At 36.6% G+C, this 23,409-nt stretch overlaps 1 protein-coding gene across 3 annotated transcripts in view; it reads left to right on the forward strand.

Moving 5' to 3' along the window:
* LOC143223500 (uncharacterized) overlaps positions 1–23,409 on the forward strand; it is a 178,590-nt gene that overhangs the window by 118,808 nt on the left and 36,373 nt on the right. The window contains exon 1 of one of the 3 annotated variants that reach the window (XM_076451567.1): positions 20,423–20,470. The exons of the other annotated variants lie outside the window; for them this stretch is intronic. Within the exon in view, the coding sequence (XP_076307682.1) occupies positions 20,438–20,470 (33 nt within the window). The 5' untranslated portion in view covers positions 20,423–20,437. Of the gene's footprint in view, positions 1–20,422; positions 20,471–23,409 lie in introns of those variants that run through there. 3 annotated transcript variants of the gene reach the window in all.

The raw sequence follows: 23,409 nt of genomic DNA on the forward strand, positions 1-23,409 counted from the left end.
TGGGTATGTAGAAAAATTTTGATTTATATACGTTTATTGCACGGCGTGTTATCTTTTGACATTAAACAAACGTGTTATTACTAACACTTTTCTCAGTAACATTATTTCGGCACTCAACGTTTATTTCTAGTTGTGTTTCATGTAAAATAATAAATAAAAAACACACTGGTTTGCCCCCCGCTAGTACAGCGGTATGTCTCCGGATTTACAACGCTAAAATCAGGGGTTCGATTCCCCTCGGTGGGCTGAGCAGATAGCCCTTTGTGGCTTTGCTATACGAAAAACACACAAACACACACACTGGTTTATTGATATCAACCATATGACATAAATAGTATTTTGCTTCCACGTGTTAAAAAGCAATAAAATAAATAACTTTGCGAATGTTATGTCTTTAGGTTTCGATTTTTCACTTTAGAATTTTTGTGGGCCTATTATCATATGCTTTGTGTTAGACATGTTCACACACACACGCATATATATATATTTGCGTTTCATATACTGGAATGGACGTGCTCTGTCAGTAAGCGTGCCTGTAATGTGAATTCTGGGATTCGTGGTTCACATCTCGTTCTGCTAAAAACATGCTTTGCACTTTGGGTGAGCTGTAAGAGTGGCCATCAACTCCCAATATTCACTCAGACAAGTGTTGGTGGTAAGTGCTGTTAGCTGCCTTCTTTCTAGTCTATAAATACAAAAATGATTACTGCTATTCGCGAATATTCTTGTATAGCTTTGCGCAATAATTCTAAATTCCATCAATCTTTATGTACAGTTATTACCTAAATACTGTTACTTTTTGTGTACTAATATTAACTAAATACTACTGCTCATCATGTACTAATATTAACTAGTTATCACTACTTATTATGTACTAATCAAACTATGATGGAACTTTTGCTTATATGATACTGGAAAAACTTTTTTATTACGCGATTTGCAACCCCACCTTTAGAAAATTTTATTCCATGTGCATTTAGATTTGCAATAGAGTCACGATATTCCCGTTTTGTCTCTGTTTCCCGCCAGGGAGAACTTTATTTTTCTCATTTATTAAGGTGCAGATATGACTTCATAAATAGGTTATAATCAAATCTAACACTGTGACGCCATCTATATAAATATAATAGTACTGTATATTGTATGTCCATGTAAATACGATGCTACACTATAAATCGGCTTCTACTTGTTTGTATTATAAGGTAATTTTCCAACTTTCCAATCTGTGACCACCACGAAACGTTTAGGTGTTTCTAAGTATGCCCTGAAGGTGTTTTCAAACCCTTTATTCATGTTTCACAAGTTTCGCAAACATTTCAGTTTTCTCCTTTGTTACTCATTCAGTAGAGATTTACCAAATTCTTATCCTCATGACATTTAAAAAGGTTGTTGTGTATGGCCAATTTTCCAGGAATACAAGTCAGATAATTCATTGAAAACGATTACAATAACAGAAAAAAAACTGGCCAGTAGGGGAGAATTTCTATACAAATTTATGCCAATATTCAGAAGACTTGCCTGGCGAATGAAGCACAGACATACCGTCCCGCCATCCTCGTGAAGCCAGCCATTGAAATAAACTACATAACCTAGTATGTGTAGTGTAAACTAATATTCAGTAGTCCAACAGTTAAGATGACATGGTATTTGAAGATTTGAGTTTCGTTTTACGAGTTCGCATATCTTTATTTACTTACAGTATTTTGCGAAAGGCCTAGTTAGCACTGGATATGGCAAACATAGTATGGTTGATGTTATTACATTTTTTTTCTTTCAATCATCAGTTCTTAGAAATTCATAAGACTCATGTGTTGAAAGGGAAGTAACTAGAAAGCTTCTTCCTGCGTATGATATTGTATTTCGTAATTATTTAGCCAAACTGCTCGATTTTTCACCATAAACTCTGTGAAACGTTGTAAGCCGACCACATCCACTAATTTCTTTACCCCCCCCCAAAAAAAAATTAATTGGCGAAACACTTTTGGGTTTTATTTTTCAAACCATCTTATCGTTTGTGTTTTTTTTATGACAAGTTATTTTGACCTCGAATTTTAGACAACTGAAAAACACGCTATCAATAAAAAAGTATTAAACGTTCAAAGTAAAGGTTGATAATTTTAAAGTTCAATGTACTCATATTGACCTGGCCCGGCATGGCCAGGTGGGTTAAGGCACTTGACTCATAATCTGAGAGTCGCAGGTGCGAATTCTCGTCACACCAAATATGCTCGCCCTTTCAGCCGTGGGGGTGTTATAATGTTACGATGAATCCCACTATTCGTTGGTAAAAGAGTAGCCCAAGAGTTGGCGGTAGGTAGTAATGACTAGTTGCCTTCCTTCTAGCATGACACTGCTAAATTAGGAACAGCTAGCGCAGATAGCCCTCAAGTAGTTTTGCGCGAAATTCCAAAAAAACAAAACAAACATATTGACCTGGTGGTTAAGACGCTCGACTCCAAATCTGAGGGTTGCGGGTTCGAAATCCTTCCCCGAACACACTCGTTATTTCAAACCATAGGGCATTATTATGTGATGGTCAATCCTGCTGTCCTTGTGTATGAGGCATTATTATATGATGGTTAATCCTACTGGCTCCCAGTGGTCCGGCGTTATGTCTAAAGACATACAACGCTAAAATCCAATTTTCGATAACCGTGTTGGGCAGAGCACAAATAGCCCATTACGTTGCTTTGAGCTTAATTCAAAACAACAATATCAGTCTCACTCTTCTCATGTATAGAAGCACATTACTCCAGTCTGACGGTAAAATGAAGTGGTTTTATTTTGGAAAATGTTACGTTTCGACAAAATAACGATCCTTCTAATTCAGGTATACGTCAATTTATTAATAGCCCCACTGTTCGTTATTAAGTAGTAGAGTTGGTGGTGGGTAACTGCATTTTTCTTTAGTTTACTACTTCAAAATTAAGGTTGACTAGCGCAAATTCTCTTTGAGTAGTTTTGCGCGAAATTCAGAACCAAACAAAATACTCATGTATTTTTACCTTTTTTTTTTGTAAGAGAAAAAGAACAGTCTTGGACGGTTTTCGTTAGAGAGTAGAATAAAAAAACATATCTGGTAACTAATTTATTTACACGTTCTTCTATTTGAATTTACGTAGTTTAAGTAAACTGGCCATGCATCGTTTAGATGTTGAGTTGTTAAATTATTTACATTGTTATGTGATTACAATGCTCTAGTTCTCATAAATACAGCTTGTGTTCATATTGTTTGGTAGATCACTGCATTTGTGGAGAAACTCTACTCTGTTAACGAACATTAATTTAAATAGCTCGCTTTTTTAAAATACAAGACGATTGAAACATTTTTATTGTTTGAGCACTCAGTAAGTTACAGAGGCACTACGTGTGACTTCAGAGACCATGGTAAAAAAACATTTTAAAGTTACTATTAAATACAAATGTGGAACAAAACTTTTTTTTAAATTAGATTTTAACAGACACTTTTTAGATCTTATGAGACTTTTTTGTGTGTTCCAAAAATACTGAGTTTTAAAATTCTAAAGCTACTGATTAAGCTCACCAGACTGGAGAAATATGATGTTTTATGTTCTAATCACGAGAGGTAGCATGTGCCTCGTTTTGAGACTGGAGAAGTAGGATGTTTTATGCTCTAGTCACTAAAGTAGCATGTGCCTCGTTCTGAGACTGGAGAAGTAGGATGTTTTATGTTCTAGTCGCTAGAAGTAGCATGTGCCTCGTTCTGAGACTGGAGAAGTAGGATGTTTTATGTTCTAGTCACTAGAAGTAGCATGTGCCTCGTTCTGAGACTGGAGAAGTAGGATGTTTTATGTTCTAGTCGCTAGAAGTAGCATGTGCCTGTGTTCTGAGACTGGAGAAGTAGGATGTTTTATGTTCTAGTCGCTAGAAGTAGCATGTGCCTCGTTCTGAGACTGGAGAAGTAGGATGTTTTATGTTCTAGTCACTAGAAGTAGCATGTGCCTCGTTCTGAGACTGGAGAAGTAGGATGTTTTATGTTCTAGTCACTAGAAGTAGCATGTGCCTCGTTTTGAGACTGGAGAAGTAGGATGTTTTATGTTCTAGTCGCTAGAAGTAGCATGTGCCTCGTTCTGAGACTGGAGAAGTAGGATGTTTTATGTTCTAGTCACTAGAAGTAGCATGTGTCTCTGTCTGAGACTGGAGAAGTAGGATGTTTTATGTTCTAGTCACTAGAAGTAGCATGTGCCTCGTTCTGAGACTGGAGAAGTAGGATGTTTTATGTTCTAGTCACTAGAAGTAGCATGTGCCTCGTTCTGAGACTGGAGAAGTAGGATGTTTTATGTTCTAGTCGCTAGAAGTAGCATGTGCCTCGTTCTGAGACTGGAGAAGTAGGATGTTTTATGTTCTAGTCCTCGTTTTGAGACTAGAAGTAGCATGTGCCCACTGTTTTGAGACTGGAGAAGTAGGATGTTTTATGTTTTAGTCACTAGAAGTAGCATGTGCCTCGTTTTGAGACTGGAGAAGTAGGATGTTTTATGTTTTAGTCACTAGAATAGCATGTGCCTCGTTTTGAGACTGGAGAAGTAGGATGTTTTATGTTTTAGTCACTAGAATAGCATGTGCCTCGTTTTGAGACTGGAGAAGTAGGATGTTTTATGTTTTAGTCACTAGAAGTAGCATGTGCCTCGTTTTGAGACTGAAGAAGTAGGATGTTTTATGTTTTAGTCACTAGAAGTAGCATGTGCCTCGTTTTGAGACTGGAGAAGTAGGATGTTTTATGTTTTAGTCACTAGAAGTAGCATGTGCCTCGTTTGAGACTGGAGAAGTAGGATGTGGCATGTTCTATTCACGTGTGTCTCATTCCAAGCTACATTTTTAAAAATAAACAATACTGCGGAATTCTGGAAAGCTGTAGATACCACTATTTATCTAAAAAATCGAAACCTAAACCGAACTCCTGTTTGAGTAACTATTTGTAAATACTAAATGTAATAAATTAATAAGGCTTCTATTGAATGTCAAACTCGTGTTTTACTCCTGCGAATAAAAAAAAAAATTAAAACACTTTTCTCAATTGTATAGTTTCCAATTTATTGTGGCAGCTTTAATAAACAGTGATATATTATATACCCTAAAGCTTTACATACTTTTAGAGTAAGACTGTCCTAAACACCACCTGTTTCCTGTCAAGGAAAAGATCACAGCCGATGGGGTTGGTCCGGTTGTGTTTAGCCTGCGGACGTAGTTTGTTCACAATTGTATTGTTAAATACAGCTTGGAACTGCTATTGATAGTTCTGATTGGATAAGCGTATATAGCACTCCACGCTAAATATTTCAAAAAGTTATTAAGTTGTGTTTTATATTGTTAACGTGTGATAATAGCTCAGATAAAAGTGTGCGGACTTATTAAGCTGAAAAAAGATGGGTTCGTTCGATACCAACATTGAGAAGAGCACAGATAGCCCACAAAGTTTGATAAACATTGGTGGCTTGAACATTTGTTTTAGTAAGTAGGTTATTGTCATTGTAGATGCCTCTGAGTTTTGTTTCAAGGTATTTTTTTTAAAACAACAACTTTAAATTTTCTATGTTTAAAATATCAAAGAACGACATCAGTACCCAAGCAACCCTGATACAGGATTTAAAGTTAAACAGTGACTGTCTTAATATATTGACCTTCAGTTGTCAGTACCCTACGGGAAAATATTCTGACCTGGGGGTTAATAAGTAGGTAGTCTGGTCTTCGTGTCTCGACTACTGGTATTTCACTTGCATCCTAGCCGGCCTGATAACTCTACCTTGAACGGAAGGTTTCGTCTTCATTGAATATGACACATATAGTGTGGCCGACATGCTACTTCTTTCTTTATTTTAACTTGTAGGGTTTTGTATTTACGACTTTGATCGTCTGTGGTCAGTCAGGCAGGGCAGTATTCTATTGGTCTTTTCGGCACCGCAATTAGTTGTTTTTATAAGGACAGAAGGAAGCGGGGGTATATATCCATTAATAGGTTACTGTAGATGTTTTTCCAAGGAAAAACCATTCTGTTTCACTGCCGATACTTTTGATAACGTTAGACAGAAAATGCTTTCAAGTAAAATCGTATTTCGTGAAATGTTGGTTTCTTTATCTATTTACGTTAGATCAAAGCCACATCGTGTCCACTGCAGGGAATCGAACCCCTGATTTTAACGTTGTAAATTCGTAGACTTGCATTACCGCTGTCCCACTGCGGGATTTCATGAAGTGCATCAAATACCAAAATTAATGGATTTTGTAGTAACATTTTGTTATAATAAACATGAAACTAACTGAACACTAACACAACAAACCACAACCAGTTTTGTTTATCCAGCTATTTGATTTAGTTTTAATACTTAATTTTAACCACGAACTTTCTAATCACACAAGACTCGACTAGTGTGCCGTGCGGTCCAAACAACCTGATGAAGGACAATCTCGAATTTAACGAATATTTTATCGCACGCCTACGAAAAAAGTTACGTGATCTAGTGGTCTAATATTTTGTATTACAGCTTCACTTAAGAGTAATTGTGGATTGTTTTAATTTTTTTGTCATTCGGACTAAAGACGGCTGATTTAGAGTAGCAAAACTGTAAAGTGAATGGACAAGTCTACACATAAATGTTTGTTAGGCCAAGCAAACTATATTATCAGTTTTTAGCTTTAGTTATAAAAAGAATCGTACGGGCGGATGGTTATTGTTGATTATTCATTGCTAACTTTTCAGTACAAATTTACTAAAGTTTATGAAATTATTCAAACTAAATAGAGTTTAGCATCACAGGATGTTAGCTTAAGCAATTAGCGTAAATAATGATGTTTGATACGGCTGTACTCATTGCATGAGGTGATAACAAAAACTGTTAATCTAGTTTGCATGGCAATACTATAGAAGAAGCTATTAACACTGTTTTAGAGTTTAAAAAACCCATATATTTTAAAGAATCTGGTTGGTTCTGCAAAGTAAAGCTCTGTCCTGAATAATAGGATTTCGATCCAAAAGCTAATGTTGGTTACTATCGAGTGTCACTTTTTACTTTGGTGTAGTTTGTTGGTGTGTATTGACAAAAACACCTTGATGTGAAAAAAAAATTGCGGCCACAAATAATTGAGCGTGTGACTTAAAGAAATGAAATTAAACTTGGCAGCCAGTAAGGTAGCTACATTTATAGCATTGATAAGAATTTACAGTAAACATTCATTCATTAAGTTAACTTGGTATTTTCTTTTATTCGCCATTGTGTCTCAAGATGGAAAAAAAAAAAAACGTGGCCGTTAGCTACCAGTCCAAACAGGTCAATCTGTAAAGAAGGATGAGTTTATGAATCGTGGTTACTAATCTGAACAGTCGTGACGTTTAGGCAATGTCATATATAATTCTCTTCTCACCGGTTGTTAAGCCTTGGACATCAGTTTACTTAACACTGCCAGAATAAAACCAGCTTAATTGTAAGGTTAATGTATACATTTGAATGAGAACAGTCTAATTTAGTTAGCGGTAGGATGTGAGGATGGCATTTAGATAGACTTAAATTTAGATAGTGATTTTGATTTGAGGAAACAAAATATTTTATAAGACGAAAGACATTGACTCTTTAACTTGACTTTCCTGTTTGCCTTCTAACAATTGTTAAACTGCAGATCTAAGACCAGCCAATGCCAGTATGCACACACTTGTAAAGCAACTGTCATTTTTCTGAATCTCTTTCTGAGGGTCGCCGGTTCGAATCCTCGTTACATCAAACATGCCTGCCTTTTCAGCCGTAGGTGCGTTATAATGTCACGGTCAATCCCACTAGTCATTGGTAAAAGAGTAGCCCAAGAGTTGGTGGTGGGTGGTGATGACTAGCAGCCATCCCTCTAGTCTTATACTGCTAAATTGGGTAGATAACCCTCGTGTAGCTTTGTGCGAAATTGAAAAACAAACCAAACGAACCCGAACCTTTTTTACAAAGACTTTATTAAGCCTAATGCTTCTTCTAACTGCTCCAGGAAATGACTATAAATTGAAATAGAATAATCCATATTAATGTAGTAAAACCATATAAGTAATACATAACACATTTCATATAATTTGTCATAGAAAAGAACAGAAGGAAGGGTTGAAACTCCAACAATGAAGCTGTTGTTTTATAGTTCGTGAAATATAATTTAGAGTTGAATTTTGTAAGGTGCGCTGAAATGATAAAACTATGTGTTGTTACTTAAAGCTTTATTACTGGTCTCCTAGTTTCCCCCAAAAAAGGGACCGAAGGCATTCGCACTAATTTACAGTGGTGTGTTGTCTGTCAGTCAGCTAACCCTAAAATGACGACATATAAGAAATGCTTAACGCTACAATTTATATTGTAGTGACGTCAGTAAAACGTGCACATAACATTAAATTACGAGAAGGATAACATACTCTGTAGGCTACAACACACCATGACACATGAACTTCAAAAGCAAGAAATAAAAATGTGTTACTCTTAATCTAGGTTTTATACGCTTTTGAAACAGAGCACTTTCAGGGACTGCGCAAGTATATCTAGTATGTCAGCGTTAAATATACGGATTTGCAACGCTAAAATCCTGGGTTTGATTCCTCGAGGCAGAGAAAATGTACGCAACGTATCGTGTAGCTCTGTGCTAAAAACTAACGAACAAGTATTTATACTGCAGAAAATAACAATAAGTTGTGTTTTCCTTTGGATTAATCAGAAGTTAATTCTTTCAGTGATTTCACTCACAACTTGCCAGAATGGACTTAAAAATACAAAACAAAAACTAGTGTATTGAGTTCAATTAACCAGAGGCCGGGGTTTTCACTATCTTGTGACTTGTGAAGATCCAAAACACAATGGAATAAAAAATAATTTTTCTAAGTTTTAGCTCGATAATATCCTTAGTATAAATTCTCGAGAGCTAGCCAATGTATTATGTTTTTCTGATCTATTTGATACGTGTATTCTTATCAGAAGTTTTAATACGCATTGAGTTTATTGTTTGTCTTGAATTTCGCGCAAAACTACACGAGGGCTATCTGCGCTAGCCATACCTAATTTGTTAGCGTAAGACCAGAGGGAAGGCATCTAGTTAGCACCACTCACCGCCAACTCTTGGGCTACTCCTTTACTAACGAATAGTGGGATTGATCGTCACATTAAAACGCCCTCACGGCTGAAAAGGCGAGCATGTTTGGTGTGATGGGGATTCTAACCTGCGACCCTCAGAATACTACTCGAGTGCCTTAACCACATGGCCATGCCGGGCTGACAGTTTATTAATTTATTCATTTTATATTAGATTTGGTTAAGGTATTTGATTTAAATACTGTTAGATCATAATAATATTCTTCTATGAAATAAAATTTTAATATTATGGTCTAAGAGTGATAAATAACTAAATCTGGTTGAATTTTTTTCAATTTTTCATAAACACGAGGTCTGTTCAAAAAATACGCGAACTGTTTGAATTACGCGGCTCCAGATGGTTCCAGGGGAATCCGCTTGGTGTCGCTAGGTTTGCACAGATCAGCTGATTACGACGCCATTTCCCGATTGCAGATATCGTCATTTGTGTATTAGCTACGCGGTTTTAAGTGAAGTGCAATTTTTTCGTTTGGCGGTTTCAGAATGAATGACCTGAAAGAGCAACGACTTGCTGTGAAATTTTGTGTTAAACTTGGAAAATCTGCGACTGAAACTTTTGCTATGCTTAACACGGCTTGCGGTGATGTTGCTATGAAGCGTACGGCATGTTTCAAGTGACATGAACGTTTTAAGGATGGTCGACAGTCCATTGAAGATGATGAGCGTCCTGGACGTCCTTCCACGTCGACAAAATCAACACCCTGGTGCGGACAAATCGACGTCTGACTGTCAGGGAGCTTGCTGAAGAGTGTGGGATATCAGTTGGATCTTGTTACGAGATTTTGACCGAAAAAATTGAAGATGCACCGCGTTGCTGCGAAATTCAGCCCTCGGAACTCGTGAGTTTTTGGCCAAACACTCGATCACTGTTCTTCCCCACCCTCCCTACTCACCTGACTTTGCTCCTTGCGATTGTTTCTTGTTCTCCAAACTCAAAAGACCCTTGAAAGGAAGAAGATTTGAGACGATTCCCGAGATTAAGGCAAATGCGACGAAGGAGCTGGAGGACATTACAAAAAGACCAGCGTACAACAAGTGGAAACACCGTTGGGATGTTTCAACACTTTGAAGTGTTTTCTAAATGACGTCAGTCCGTCAGTCAGCGTATTTTTTGAACAGCCCTCGTATGTGTAGGTAGATAAGTAGTGAAACAAAAACGCAGACAGACAACTACATACAGTCATGTGAAAAAGTTAGGACACCCTATGAAAGCCTGTGTATTTTTGTAACATTTTTGGATATATAGATATTTAATCTCAATTTTAACAATTATAGGATTATAGGAATATAACTAAACAATTGAAACTGAAGAAAAACTTTTCAAGATATTCTGTAAATGTAATTTTACAAATATGCATATTCTAACTGAGGAAAAAGTTAGGACACCCTACTCTCTAATAGCTAGTGTTACCCCTTTGTCTGAAATAACTGCAGTGAGACGCTTCTTGTAGCCATCTACCAGTCTCTGACATCGGTCTGAAGAAAGTTTGCCCCATTCCTCAATGCAGAATTCTTTCAGCTGTGAGATGTTTGAGAGGTTTCTTTCATATACAGCCCGTTTCAAGTCACCCCACAGCATCTCAGTGGGATTAAGATCTGGGCTTTGACTCGGCCATTCCAGGACTCTCCATTTCTTAGTTTTCAGCCATTCCTTGGTGGATTTACTGGTATGTTTTGGGTCATTGTCGTGTTGCAGGGTCCATTTCCGCTTCAGCTTTAATTTTCGTACAGATAATCTCACATGATCCTCAAGCACCCTCTGATACACAGTAGAATACATGGTGGATTCTATGATTGTGAGCTGTTCAGGTCCTGCTGCAGCAAAGCAGCCCCAAACCATGACACTTCCACCTCCATGCTTCACAGTTGGTATGAGGTTCTTTTCCTGGAATGCTGTATTTGGTTTACGCCAAACATGTCCTCTGTTCTCGTGTCCAAATAATTCAATTTTGGATTCATCTGTCCAAAGAACATTATTCCAGAAGTCCTGGTCTTTGTCTACATTCTCTCTGGCAAACTTCAGTCTGGCCTTGATGTTTCTCTTAGAGAGCAAAGGTTTCCTCTTTGCACACCTCCCACGCAAGTTAAACTTGTGCAGTCTCTTTCTGATTGTAGAGGGATGCACTTTCACATCAACAGTAGCCAGAGCCTGCTGTAGGTCCCGTGATGACATGTTAGGGTGTTTGGAGACCTCTTTTAGCATCTTGCGGTCTGCTCTTGGGGTTATCGTTATCAACACGACCAGACCTGGGCATGTTGGCAGTTGTTTTGAAAGTCCTCCACTTGTTGACTATTTTCCGGACAGTGGGATGGCTGATTTCAAAATCTTTTGGGATCCTTTCAAATCCCTTACCAGACTCATAAGCTACAATTTTCTTTCTGAAGGCCTCAGACAGCTCTTTTGGTGCGCACTCTCACTTCAACATTCAGGAGCACACCAAACTAAATGTCTGAGGTTTAAATAGGGCAAGCCTCATTCAAAATGCTGAGTAACGATCTTCTAATCATATGCACCTGGTGTAATACACCTATGTGTGAGTTGAGCCATTTTAAGTGGGAATAAATGTGGGGGTGTCCTAACTTTTTCCTCAGTTAGAATATGCATTTTTGTAGAAATACATTTACAGAAGATCTTGAAAAGTCTTTTTTTTTCAATTTTAATTGTCTAGTTATATTCCTACAATCTCTCAGTATTGTTAAAATTGAGATTAAATATACTCTTCAAAAAAAGAAACGCAAAAGGCAAAATATGAGAAATTGTTAACAAGTTTATTCCGGGTAGTTCTGTATGACATGTGTGAAACTTTGCACATTCACTGCTGAACATTCAAAGTCTGCAAAGGCGAAGTCCACGCTCACTAGGTGAAGTTTAACGTCACTCAACGTCAATAACGAGTATGCCCCCCGTGAGCATCAATAACTGCTTAGCATCTCCTGCTCATGGAAGAGATAAGATGACGAATCACATCCTGTAGAATGGCTGTCCACTCAGCCTGCAAAGCTGCTGCAAGCTGAGGTAGAGTCTGCGGTTGAGGTTGTCGCCGTTGCAGACATCGGTCCAACTCGTCCCAAAGGCGTTCGATGGGGTTTAAATCTGGTGATCTGGAGGGCCAGGGAAGAACATTGATGCTGTGGTGTCTCAAGAAGACAGTGGTGAGTCGGGATGTGTGAAGACGGGCATTGTCATGTTGAAAAAGGTCGTTGACGTTCACCATGATGGGTTGCACATGGGGCCTAAGAATCTCGTCGACGTATCGTTGAGCCGTAAGATTCCCTCGAATGTGCAGAAGGTTTGTTCTGGCATTATAGGCGATGGCAGCCCACATCATGACGCTGCCACCACCAAATCTGTCAACATCCTGCACACAGTTTGCTGCAAAACGTTTACCTCGGCGACGGTAAACACGGGTCCTTCCATCCTGTCTACGAAGCATAAAACGTGATTCATCGCTAAACCAAACATGCCTCCATCGTCGATGAAGCTATACCCGATGTGCCCGAGTCCACTGCGGCCGTGCTTGACGATGTTGCTGGGTGAGGATGACGCCTCTGACTGGACGTCGAGGTCGGATTCTTGCATCTCGTAGACGGTTGCGTACGGTCTGATCGGAAATCCTACGCAGCCCTAGTATGGTTGAGGCAGTAGACGTCGCAGTGGTGATCCTATCCCGAAGGTGACGTAACTGAATGTAGCGATCTTGTGCGGGCGTGGTCACACGAGGTCTGCCAGATCGTGGACGGTCACGAGTTGATCCATGTTGTTGGTGACGATTCCATAGCCTTGTGATGGTGCTTGGGTGGACATTCACAGCTCTGGCAACATCTGATCGATATTCGCCTGCTTTCAAGCGACCAATGACGTTGTTGCGTTGTGCTTCAGTCTTGGCGTAACTGTATTGCGTGTCGGTGGCTTAACACTGAGCTATGGAAACCGAGAACCCGTCACTTTTATAGTGATTTTGCACATGTTGCACTGCAGAACATGCAGATCTCTCAAACAAATTTATTGGACACGCATACGTTTTGGCGAAAAATCCGATGTTTTCCTCCGTTTTCAAAGTGCACAACTTTTATTGTCATTTTGGTTTGACAGTCAGTGCCTTAACACTTGTAACATCACATACTCTGAGCTTGTAACGTTATTACATATATTTCTCTTTAAAATAAAAAACATATCCCTTTTGCGTTTCTTGTTTTGAAGAGTATATCTATATATCTAAAAATGTTACAAAAATACACAGGCTTTCATAGGGTGTCCTAACTTTTTCACATGACTGTAGATAGAAATTTTCATATTAATTTCTTTTTGGATCATAGCAGCCAGCTTTAACTGTCACCAACGAATGTGATATTTTCACTGTTCTTTAACGTGTTTCAAACCCCACTCTTGAAGCTGTTTTTTATTTTTTGAAACTTCTGTTTTTGGTTTATTAACTTCTTCGCTGTTTTTGTGTGGTTGAATCCATCTTTGATGCTTTATCTTATCCTTCAAAACTCCTGTTCTTGGCCTGTCAACTTCCTATCAACTTTAGTTGCTTTTTTCTATTTGATTCTATTCTTGATGCTTTGTTCTTATCCTTCAAAACTTCTGTTCTGGACGTATTAACTTTAGTTGCTTTTTTCTATTTGATTCTATTCTTGATGCTTTGTTCTTATCCTTCAAAACTTCTGTTCTGGACGTATTAACTTTAGTTGCTTTCTTCTAGTTGATTCCATTGTTGATGCTTTGTTCTTATCCTTTGAAATTTCTGTTCTGGACTTATTAACTTTAGTTGCTTTCTTCTATTTGATTCCATTGTTGATGCTTTGTTCTTATCCTTCGAAACTTCTGTTCTGGGCCTGTCAACTTCCTATCAACTTTAGTTGCTTTTTTCTATTTGATTCTATTGTTGATGCTTTGTTCTTATCCTTCAAAATTTCTGTTCTGGACTTATTAACTTTAGTTGCTTTCTTCTATTTGATTCCATTGTTGATGCTTTGTTCTTATCCTTCGAAACTTCTGTTCTGGGCTTAGTAACTTTAGTTTCTTTCTTCTATTTGATTCTATTCTTGATGTTCTGTTTTTTCTTATCCTTCAAAACCTCTGTTCTGGACTTATTAACTTTAGTTGCTTTCTTCTATTTGATTCTATTCTTGATGTTCTGTTTTTTCTTATCCTTCAACAACTCTATTTTAGACCTATGAATTTTCTTGCTGCTTTTGTCTCGTTGAATTCATTCTCTATTCTCCTACAGAACTTCTGCTGTTGACTTATTAACTTCCTCGTTGTTTTTATTTAGTTGAACCATTTTTCGATGCTCCTTCCTATCCTTTGACATCTTTCTTCCTGTCCAGTTAACTTCCTCTTGTTACTAAGTTAACTCTTGCTCTTTTTCTCTGTTGGGAAGTTTGTATATTTTATCTTCTAATTCTATTTCTTTTGTACTCGTCTGGTCGAAATCCCTTTTGATTTTCTTTCCCATCTCTGAAAGCTGATTTTGCTTCATCTGCTCACCTCCTTATTTTGTCTTTCTGTAATTTATTGTAAATACTCTTCCGGTTTTGTTTTTTGTTTTTAACTGAGTGACATTATTCAATTTCAATTGTCTTATTATTTCATATTGTAGCAATGAGAGAAGTCTGAGTGGACTGTAATAGGTGAAAAATATTTTCTTATCAGAATAGCGGCATATCATCACAACAATGTTTTAGATGCAACTTTACGAGTTCGAGAAAATCAAATGTTATGTGAGAAATTAATGTGTGACGCTAAATTATATTTAAAAATATATTCATTATAATTAATCATTGTGTCAATACAGAATGGCTAACATTGTTCGTTACAATTAATCAGTTGTGTTGATTTACAACTTTGTTTATTCTGATCGATAAGTTACCAGTTCTAAAGTTATTGTAGTAATTTAGTTAATAAATTTCATGAAATGCTTGAGAGACCAACCATTCACAACACTTTGTTTTTGTCCATTTATTTTACAAATTATTTTCTGAAAGAAGCGGTTCTTATAAGGTGTACGTGCGTCAGGTTAATTGTGAGTCAAGGACTGATAAATTACTCATGATTTCTAAAGTTGTGTTTTTTTTAGCGTCATGTATTTTTAGTAGTTAGTACCACGTAAGGTTGATTCCCTAAAACAAAATTTTACGATATCTTCTCGTGGGAATCTGTGTTACATTTACCTAGGTAATATTCATGCCAATTTCTAAATTATGACTCTTATTATGACGTCATGGGTAGTGTGTTATTACCAACGAATTAAAATTCAAGAAACTGATATCACTTAATTGTAAAATGAGCTGACGTCACAGGAAATGACATCTTTCAATGGCAACACAAGCGTGTTGAATATAACTCGCATTTAAAGTTCATAAATCATTGAGACTCAACACTTAAAGTTAAATAATATATTAAAAATTTAACAATATATCTTAGAATAGTAATAACTCCACAGGCTATTCCGTATTACAAAAGGGACAATACAAGCTATTTAAAGAATACATAAATTGAAGCGTATCTTTCAAACTTTAACAGAACGTGACGTCAAAGATACTTCCAATATATCATTTCGAATAATGTCAGAGTCTCCTCGAATTGTTTTTTGTAAAATTACTTGAGATTATGACGTAGCTCCTTTCATTAAAACGTCAATGAATTACACACACGATTTCACATTAAGTGGTGGACAGAAACATAACCCATTATGTAACTTTATGCTTAACTTCAGCCAAACGAAACGATTTTATATTAAACTTTTAAATAAAATTCTTGTAACTCACTGTTTTAAAATATTAATACATTAACTTTTTTTTAAAAACAGCTTCTTCGTGGGTCAGCGGTACGTTTTTGGACCTGTAATGCTGAAGTTCGGTTTTTAATTCCTCGCGACGGACAACGTCCATGTGACCTATTCCGTGTTTCTTTACGCCGAAAAAAACTTTAATTACGAGCTTTGTTTTTGTATTGTTTAGTACGCCATTGCCTGATAAAGGCTTGAAGTTAAAGTGTGTTTAACGTAGAGAACAGTCTGTGAATATTTTGTTACTTTGTTTAGTTTTAACGCATAGATACGCCCTCCAGTATCACATAACGCTAAAAACCGGGTTTCGATAACTGGGTGGGCAGAGAACAGATAGCCAATCGTATAGCTCTGTGCTTACGTTCAAATAAACATACACAAATATGCACAATCGGCATTCTGCGCTGTGAGTATCGTACTACGAATTCTATCATTATAACCGTTCACATTTATCACTGACCTAACGGGTTACTTATGTTATAGTAACATATGCGTTAGACCAGTATAAAGGTAAGAAAATAACGGTTTAGTATTATAAAAATTACTTTCTGAATGCTGAAAAATTAAGAGAAAACACGATAATGACATTACTTTGATGTCTCAAAGAACTCGCGAAATGGAAAATCGCCAAAATACATTAAATATTACTTCATACATTACACGTCCTATCTTTATTGCTGCAATATTTAATAAGCCTGTTCATTAAATGTTATAATGTTGATTTGAAACTCGAATTAAAATCGAATGTTTTCAGGTTCAAAGAGTGAGTCATTGGTGTAAATTTTATAAATAAATTCATCATTGTTTAGTTAAAAATTAGGCTGGTATAAAACTAAGTATAGTGGTGTTAGGATTTAAAAGTTACTATATTAAAAATTCGATTGTTATCCATACTTTCAAGCAAAAATAATTTTGACTCTTTTCAACTGTTAAGCTTGTGTATTTTGTTAGGGCTACGCGTTAACTTATCATAAATACTATGTATTGAACAACGTACCCAATATATATAAAATACTCTGATATTATTTGTATTTTTCACTCGATGGCAGATCGAGAATGATATTTCTTTAATCATAGTTGCATAAATATAAATGATATATATTATAGTTAGTTAACATGTAGACACCAAAGGAGAATCAGTGAAGTTAATTAGTGAATGAAACTTTTGCGATAATATAATGTTTTATTTCTTGAAAATACATTATTGTTACATATTAAAACTAAATAAAATAAAACGCAACAACGTGCTATACAAAATACTTCCAGGGTAAAAGACTGCTTTTCCACCACAATTATAGAAAAAAATTATAGGGACGCCATCATTTCTCTTATTCTCTCCAATATCAGAATGTATTAGAAGTTTAATATCAGTTCTGTGATGCTATCATTACTGTACACTTCTGCTAAGGATATCATTTCTGTGAGAGAAGTATCCCCTTGAATATCATAATAAGAAGTTTAATATCAGTTCTATGATGCTATCATTACTGTCCACTTCTGCTAAGGATATCATTTCTGTGAGAGAAGTATCCTCTTGAATATCATAATAAGAAGTTTAATATCAGTTCTGTGATGCTATCATTACTGTACACTTCTGCTAAGGATATCATTTCTGTGAGAGAAGTATCACCTTGAATATCATAATAAGAAATTTAATATTAGTTCTGTGATGCTATCATTACTGTCCACTTCTGCTAAGGATATCATTTATGTGAGAGAAGTATCCCTTTGAATATCATAATAAGAAATTTAATATTTTTGTGATGCTTCATTACTTGCTGCTTCTGCTAAGGATATCATTTCTGTGAGAGAAGTATCCCCTTGAATATCATAATAAGAAGTTTAATATCAGTTCTGTGATCCTATTATTACTGTCCACTTCTGCTAAGGATATCATTTATGTGAGAGAAGTATCACCTTGAATATCATAATAAGAAGTTTAATATCAGTTCTGTGATGCTATTATTACTGTCCACTTCTGCTAAGGATATCATTTATGTGAGAGAAGTATCACCTTGAATATCATAATAAGAAGTTTAATATCAGTTCTGTGATGCTATCATTACTGTCCACTTCTGCTAAGGATATCATTTATGTGAGAGAAGTATCACCTTGAATATCATGATAAGTTTAATATCATTTCTGTGATACTTTCATTACTATCCACTCCTGCCGTTCTTACGGTTTCTTCAGTCTCGTCTGTTCTATACAGATCGCATTTTTTGTACCCGTTCATCCTCACACTGTTTCTTAATTTTGGATACATCTCCTGGCTGAAAAGAGGACTCTGCCCTCTGCTGCACCATCAATTTCTATACTGGGACTGGAATGAAATGACATTAACCATTTTTTGTCAGTTGATATTTAATATCTTATGTGATAAATTTTCACATTTTTTATCATATTGTTAATATGTATTAAAAGTGAGATTCTACAAAAGCTCTCTCAGAAGTGAATGAAACGATTAGCACTTGCATCAAGTGTTTCTGGAAAATTTGCCGTTATTAGTTCCATAGACCCTTACTAACTCGTTCAAGGAGAATGTCCGTAGTTTCTCTCAATCATTATTAAGCTTTTCCGATTCACATGGGTACATATGCAAACCCATAAACCTTTTTGAAAACAATAAAAAGAGTTATTAGTGCATAAATGGCTTTTTGAAGTGATTTTCCCAGTTCAATAATTCATTGTTTAGCATAACGGTTCCCAAACTGTTTTAGTCTGAGGCTCTCTTGGTGAGAATGAAAAAGATTGAGGACCCCCTACCTGTAACTTTAGCATGGTGATTGAAAAACAGCGATATAGCAAAAGAAAACAACAAACAAACATCCTTCTTCAATTAAGTCAACATTTTTCATTGGAGGGCCGCGTCTCTACTTTCTTAAAGCCTAATTTAGTATTTAAGTATCATGAACCAGTGCTATCATCTTCAACGTGACTAACGACTTGTATCATAGGATTCGAGAAATTATCAGGTAGCTGCTTCTATAAATAAACTATTGCAGGTAATATGATGCTGTAATAATAATGTGAACATCACGAGCTTACAATATATGAATGGCCTAGCGGTATGTCTGTGAACTTACATCGCTATAAACCAGGCTTTTAATAACCATGGTGGGCAAAGCACAGATAGCCCTTTGTGTAGCATTGTGTTTAACTACTGACAAACATACTATATATATACATATATATAAAAGGTTTTCAATACTAGAAGCGAGAAAGTTTGTTTCTTGTTTTGTTTTTAAAGAGGCATCATAATACTTAAACCAGTAACAACTGTATACAAGGTCAGTTAAACCGAGTGAAATGAGATGGTCTTATGTGTATTATGTAATAAATGAATTGGGAATTTTCCACATTACGATATTCGATGTATAATATTTAACACACTTTCTTAGTAACAGGTCTGGCATGGCCAAGCGCGTAAGGCGTGCGACTCGTAATCCCAGGGTCGCGGGTTCGCGCCCGCGTTGCGCTAAACATGCTCGCCCTCCCAGCCGTGGGGGTGTATAATGTGACGGTCAATCCCACTATTCGTTGCTAAAAGAGTAGCCCAAGAGTTGGCGGTGGGTGGTGATGACTAGCTGCTTTCCCTCTAGTCTTACACTGCTAAATTAGGGACGGCTAGCACAGATAGCCCTCGAGTAGCTTTGTGCGAAATTCCACAACAAACAAAGAAATTCTTAGTAACGTATATAGTTTAAATTTTTCGATTTTTAAAAATGAAATAGTAAAGAATTTGTTTGTTTGTTTTTGAATTTCGCACAAAGCTACTCGAGGGCTATCTGTGCTAGCCGTCCCTAATTTAGCAGTGTAAGACTAGAGGGAAGGCAGCTAGTCATCATCACCCACCGCCAACTCTTGGGCTACTCTTTTAGCAACGAATAGTGGGATTGACCGTCACATTATAACGCCCCCACGGCTGAAAGGGCGAGCATGTTTGGCGCGACCAGGGATGCGAACCCGCGACCCTCAGATTACGAGTCGCACGCCTTAACACGCTTGGCCATGCCGGGCCAATAGTAAAGGAAACTTAGAAGATGAAGTCACGCTTATTCTTACATAATAATAATGATAATACAGTTCTTTGTTTTCTTACGACCTAGTTTTTTTTAAGAGATGGGGAGCGGTTGGTCTGTACTTTGTAAGTCAGGATTTTTTTGTTTTGTTTTTACACACGGGTGACTGGCACAGTCTGCTTGTTCGGTGTCGCGGATTCGAACTCGAGACCTTCATATGCGAGTAAAATGCCCTTAGCACCAGTAACGCTTTCTTAATTATATTAATTAAAATTATATTTATAATCTCTGGAACAAGGCCAGACTATATAAACCCTAATTTCTATAGTTTGAGTTACGTTCCACCCCAAAAGAGAAACAATTTTTATATTCACCTGTGAGGTGTAGGAGGAACGAGTGAGGTTTATTGGAGAGAAGTCGATTGACCTCCATGGATTGTGTGTGCCCTGGAAGTATTTGAAGCGGCACATGTACGTCAGGATTATGCTAAGCATTTTCAGTGATGTGTAACGAAACATTTATAGAATACATAAAGGTAATTAACATATCATTTACGCTGGTTTGTAGTTTAATTTTTCAATTTGTCTGACAAATCGATAGTAGATTTGCAAGGAAAGATAATAATTATAATTTGGGATTTTTAATAAGACATATTTGTTCTTATTTAATATCGTATTCCTTTCCATATCTAGCTTTGGTTTCTAGTTACAAGCTGCTTCAACTCTTATAAGTCAGTGAAATAGAACCTAAGTTATAAAGAGGAACTTTATCTTAAATTAGTTTGTTTGCCTATGGTTTGAAGCATGATTGTGAACATTTCAGTAAAATGAATGAACATGAAAAAATAGATTAGACTACAAGGGCCTGCGATGGTTTTGTTGTCTTAAGTTTTACATGTTTTTACAGTAATTTTTGTACGCTGACTCCGAAAACGATATCCATTTTTCTCCATCACGTATAGATTTTTGGCAGAATATCATATATTTTGTTTACGTAAGTAAATCTTTCTCATTGAAATTGGGTCAAATTTCTTTGTGCTTAAAGTGTTGACAACCGCTAGCTACAGATATCTCTAGACCAATCGCGACGTGAGAGTGTTATCGAACTTTCTAGAACACGACCGTAACAGATATAATTATATAAAATATTTATTGTGATATATGAAATAATAGTTTGAACAGAATAAGAGTGTTCTTTTCCTATTCAGTTTACAAAAATTCTTACGTGATAGAAAAAAAGATAATTATTTTCGAAATCTTTGTAACTAGTTTATGGATAATCCGTTATTAAAACCAAAACAATTTTATGAAGCTTAATTTCGCATTCCTGCGTCATCTATATGACATAGACATGACGACGTCTGTGTTACCTGTTTCTTATTAACGGAATCACCTTAACCGACGGAGGAATTGGGTAACTTGAACACAGTATACCTGGCTGTTAGCGTTGCCGGATTGTGTGTCCCAAAGTCCATGGTTCGTGAATCGTTTGTTTTTTTAATTTCATGCAAAGCTACATGAGGGCTGTCTGCGCTAGCTGTCCCTAATTTAGCAGTGTAACGCTAGAGGGAAGGCATCTAGTCATCACTTCCTACCGCCAACTCTTGGGCTACTCTTTTACCAAAGAAGAGTGGGATTGACTGTAACGTTATAACGCTCACACGGCTGAAAGGGCAAAAATATTTGGTGTGATGAGGATTCGAATTCGCGTCTCTCAGATTACGAGACAAGCGCCCTAACCACATGGCCATGCCGTGCTTAAACAGAGATCGAACTGACCAAAAAACACTCGACCTTTGTGCTTCAAGGATTTTACTTTTATTCAATAATAATAGCGGCTGGAGGCTGATATTGTAGATAATGCGATTAATATAGAGTTGTATATAGAAAAACTGGTATTTCGAAGCTTTGTTTTTTGTAATTTCGCGCAAAGCTATTTGAGGGCTATCTGCGCTAGCCGTTCCGAATTTAGCAGTGTAAGTAGTGGAAGGCAGCTAGTTATTACCACCCACCGCCAACTCTTGGGCTACTCTTTTACTAACGAATAGTGGGATTGACTGTCACACTATAACGCCCCCACGGCTGAAAGGGTGAGCATGTTTTGTGCAACCGGGATTCGAACCCGCGACCCTTGGATTACGAGTCGAACGCCTTAACACATTTGGCTATGCCGGGCCGTGGTATTTCGAAGCCACGAATTTTATTCATTTTTGTGTTTGATGAATTTGTTTTGTACTATGTTTATTAAACTTGAATATCTATCAAGCGTGTTTATTATTTAAGTTTTTTTTTCTAAACAGTTTCAAACATGGTTGTTGATCACAAAATGTAAATTAGCTTGCGTGCTTATATTTTGTAGCTTGAATCTGAACCTAATTAGTTTGCAAGTAGACAATGAAAGAATATATTAGTTTGTCCGTTCGACCTCAATAACGACGACAGCAGTGCCGTCTATTTTTTCTTCTTCGTATTAACTGAACTGTTTTCTCGTAATAAAAAGTCTGGAATTTGAACACGTCCCGCAAAAGTAATCAAAACTAGAAACTGACCAGCCATTGATTGTATTGAGAATTAACATTTTATAGTGTACATTTAACGTATGAATATATTTTGATGTTTGCACGAAGCCAATCTGTCTTCAGGAATAAACGAAACAAGGGACGCATGCGTATGGAGTAAGTTGTAAACTATACCAGCAAAACGGCGTTGACCAGTGAGTGCTCGCTCAAACGTTTGAATGTTTCAGATGGAAAATATGAAAATTATTACGCAAATACTCGGAAATGTTCTTTTTACAGGTGAAAATAAAATCAGATGACATATATTTGTAATCTGAGCAAGGTTTCAGTTTCCTACTTTTTAACGTATAAACAATCGTATTGTTTTAGTTCTTTGGGTGTTGTTCGATGTATTATTGCTGTTATGTTTAAAGAATGCAACATGTGCACAATGTTTTGTGAACATACCAGATCAAGTTAGTATAATGTGTAATTAATATACTGTTTTACTTGTTTATGCATCGGAATCTTAAGTGAAATATAAACAATTCTACTGTTGTGTTTTAGGGCCATTGCTGTGAATTGTCATTAAACATTCTTCTAATAAACCGTTTAAATGGCTAGAAATTTTTAATAGTGTTCGAACTGTGACACTTCCTTCTGCTAAAAAAAAATCCACCCGTCTGTTATAAGGCCAAAGAGTCGAGCACACTGTCCAGTTCAATACTGTAGGGTTGGACTTGTTATCCTCAACGTTATTAGTAATCCAATCATAACGTTTCTGAAGTCGTGATAGTGAAATAAATTTTGGTTTGAAAGAATTGATCGTCAGAAGAATTGGTTATCAGAAATTAAGCGGAGAAAATGCGTGAATAAAATTTTAAAAACAAACAACAACACTATGGTGAAGACAATTACATTTAGGCCTTTAAATAGGACTGTGTAAAGTATGAATTCATGACGTATTCATAGGAATG

The sequence above is a fragment of the Tachypleus tridentatus genome, chromosome 8 (assembly GCF_004210375.1).
Source record: "Tachypleus tridentatus isolate NWPU-2018 chromosome 8, ASM421037v1, whole genome shotgun sequence".
Taxonomy (NCBI): Eukaryota; Metazoa; Arthropoda; class Merostomata; order Xiphosura; family Limulidae; genus Tachypleus; species Tachypleus tridentatus.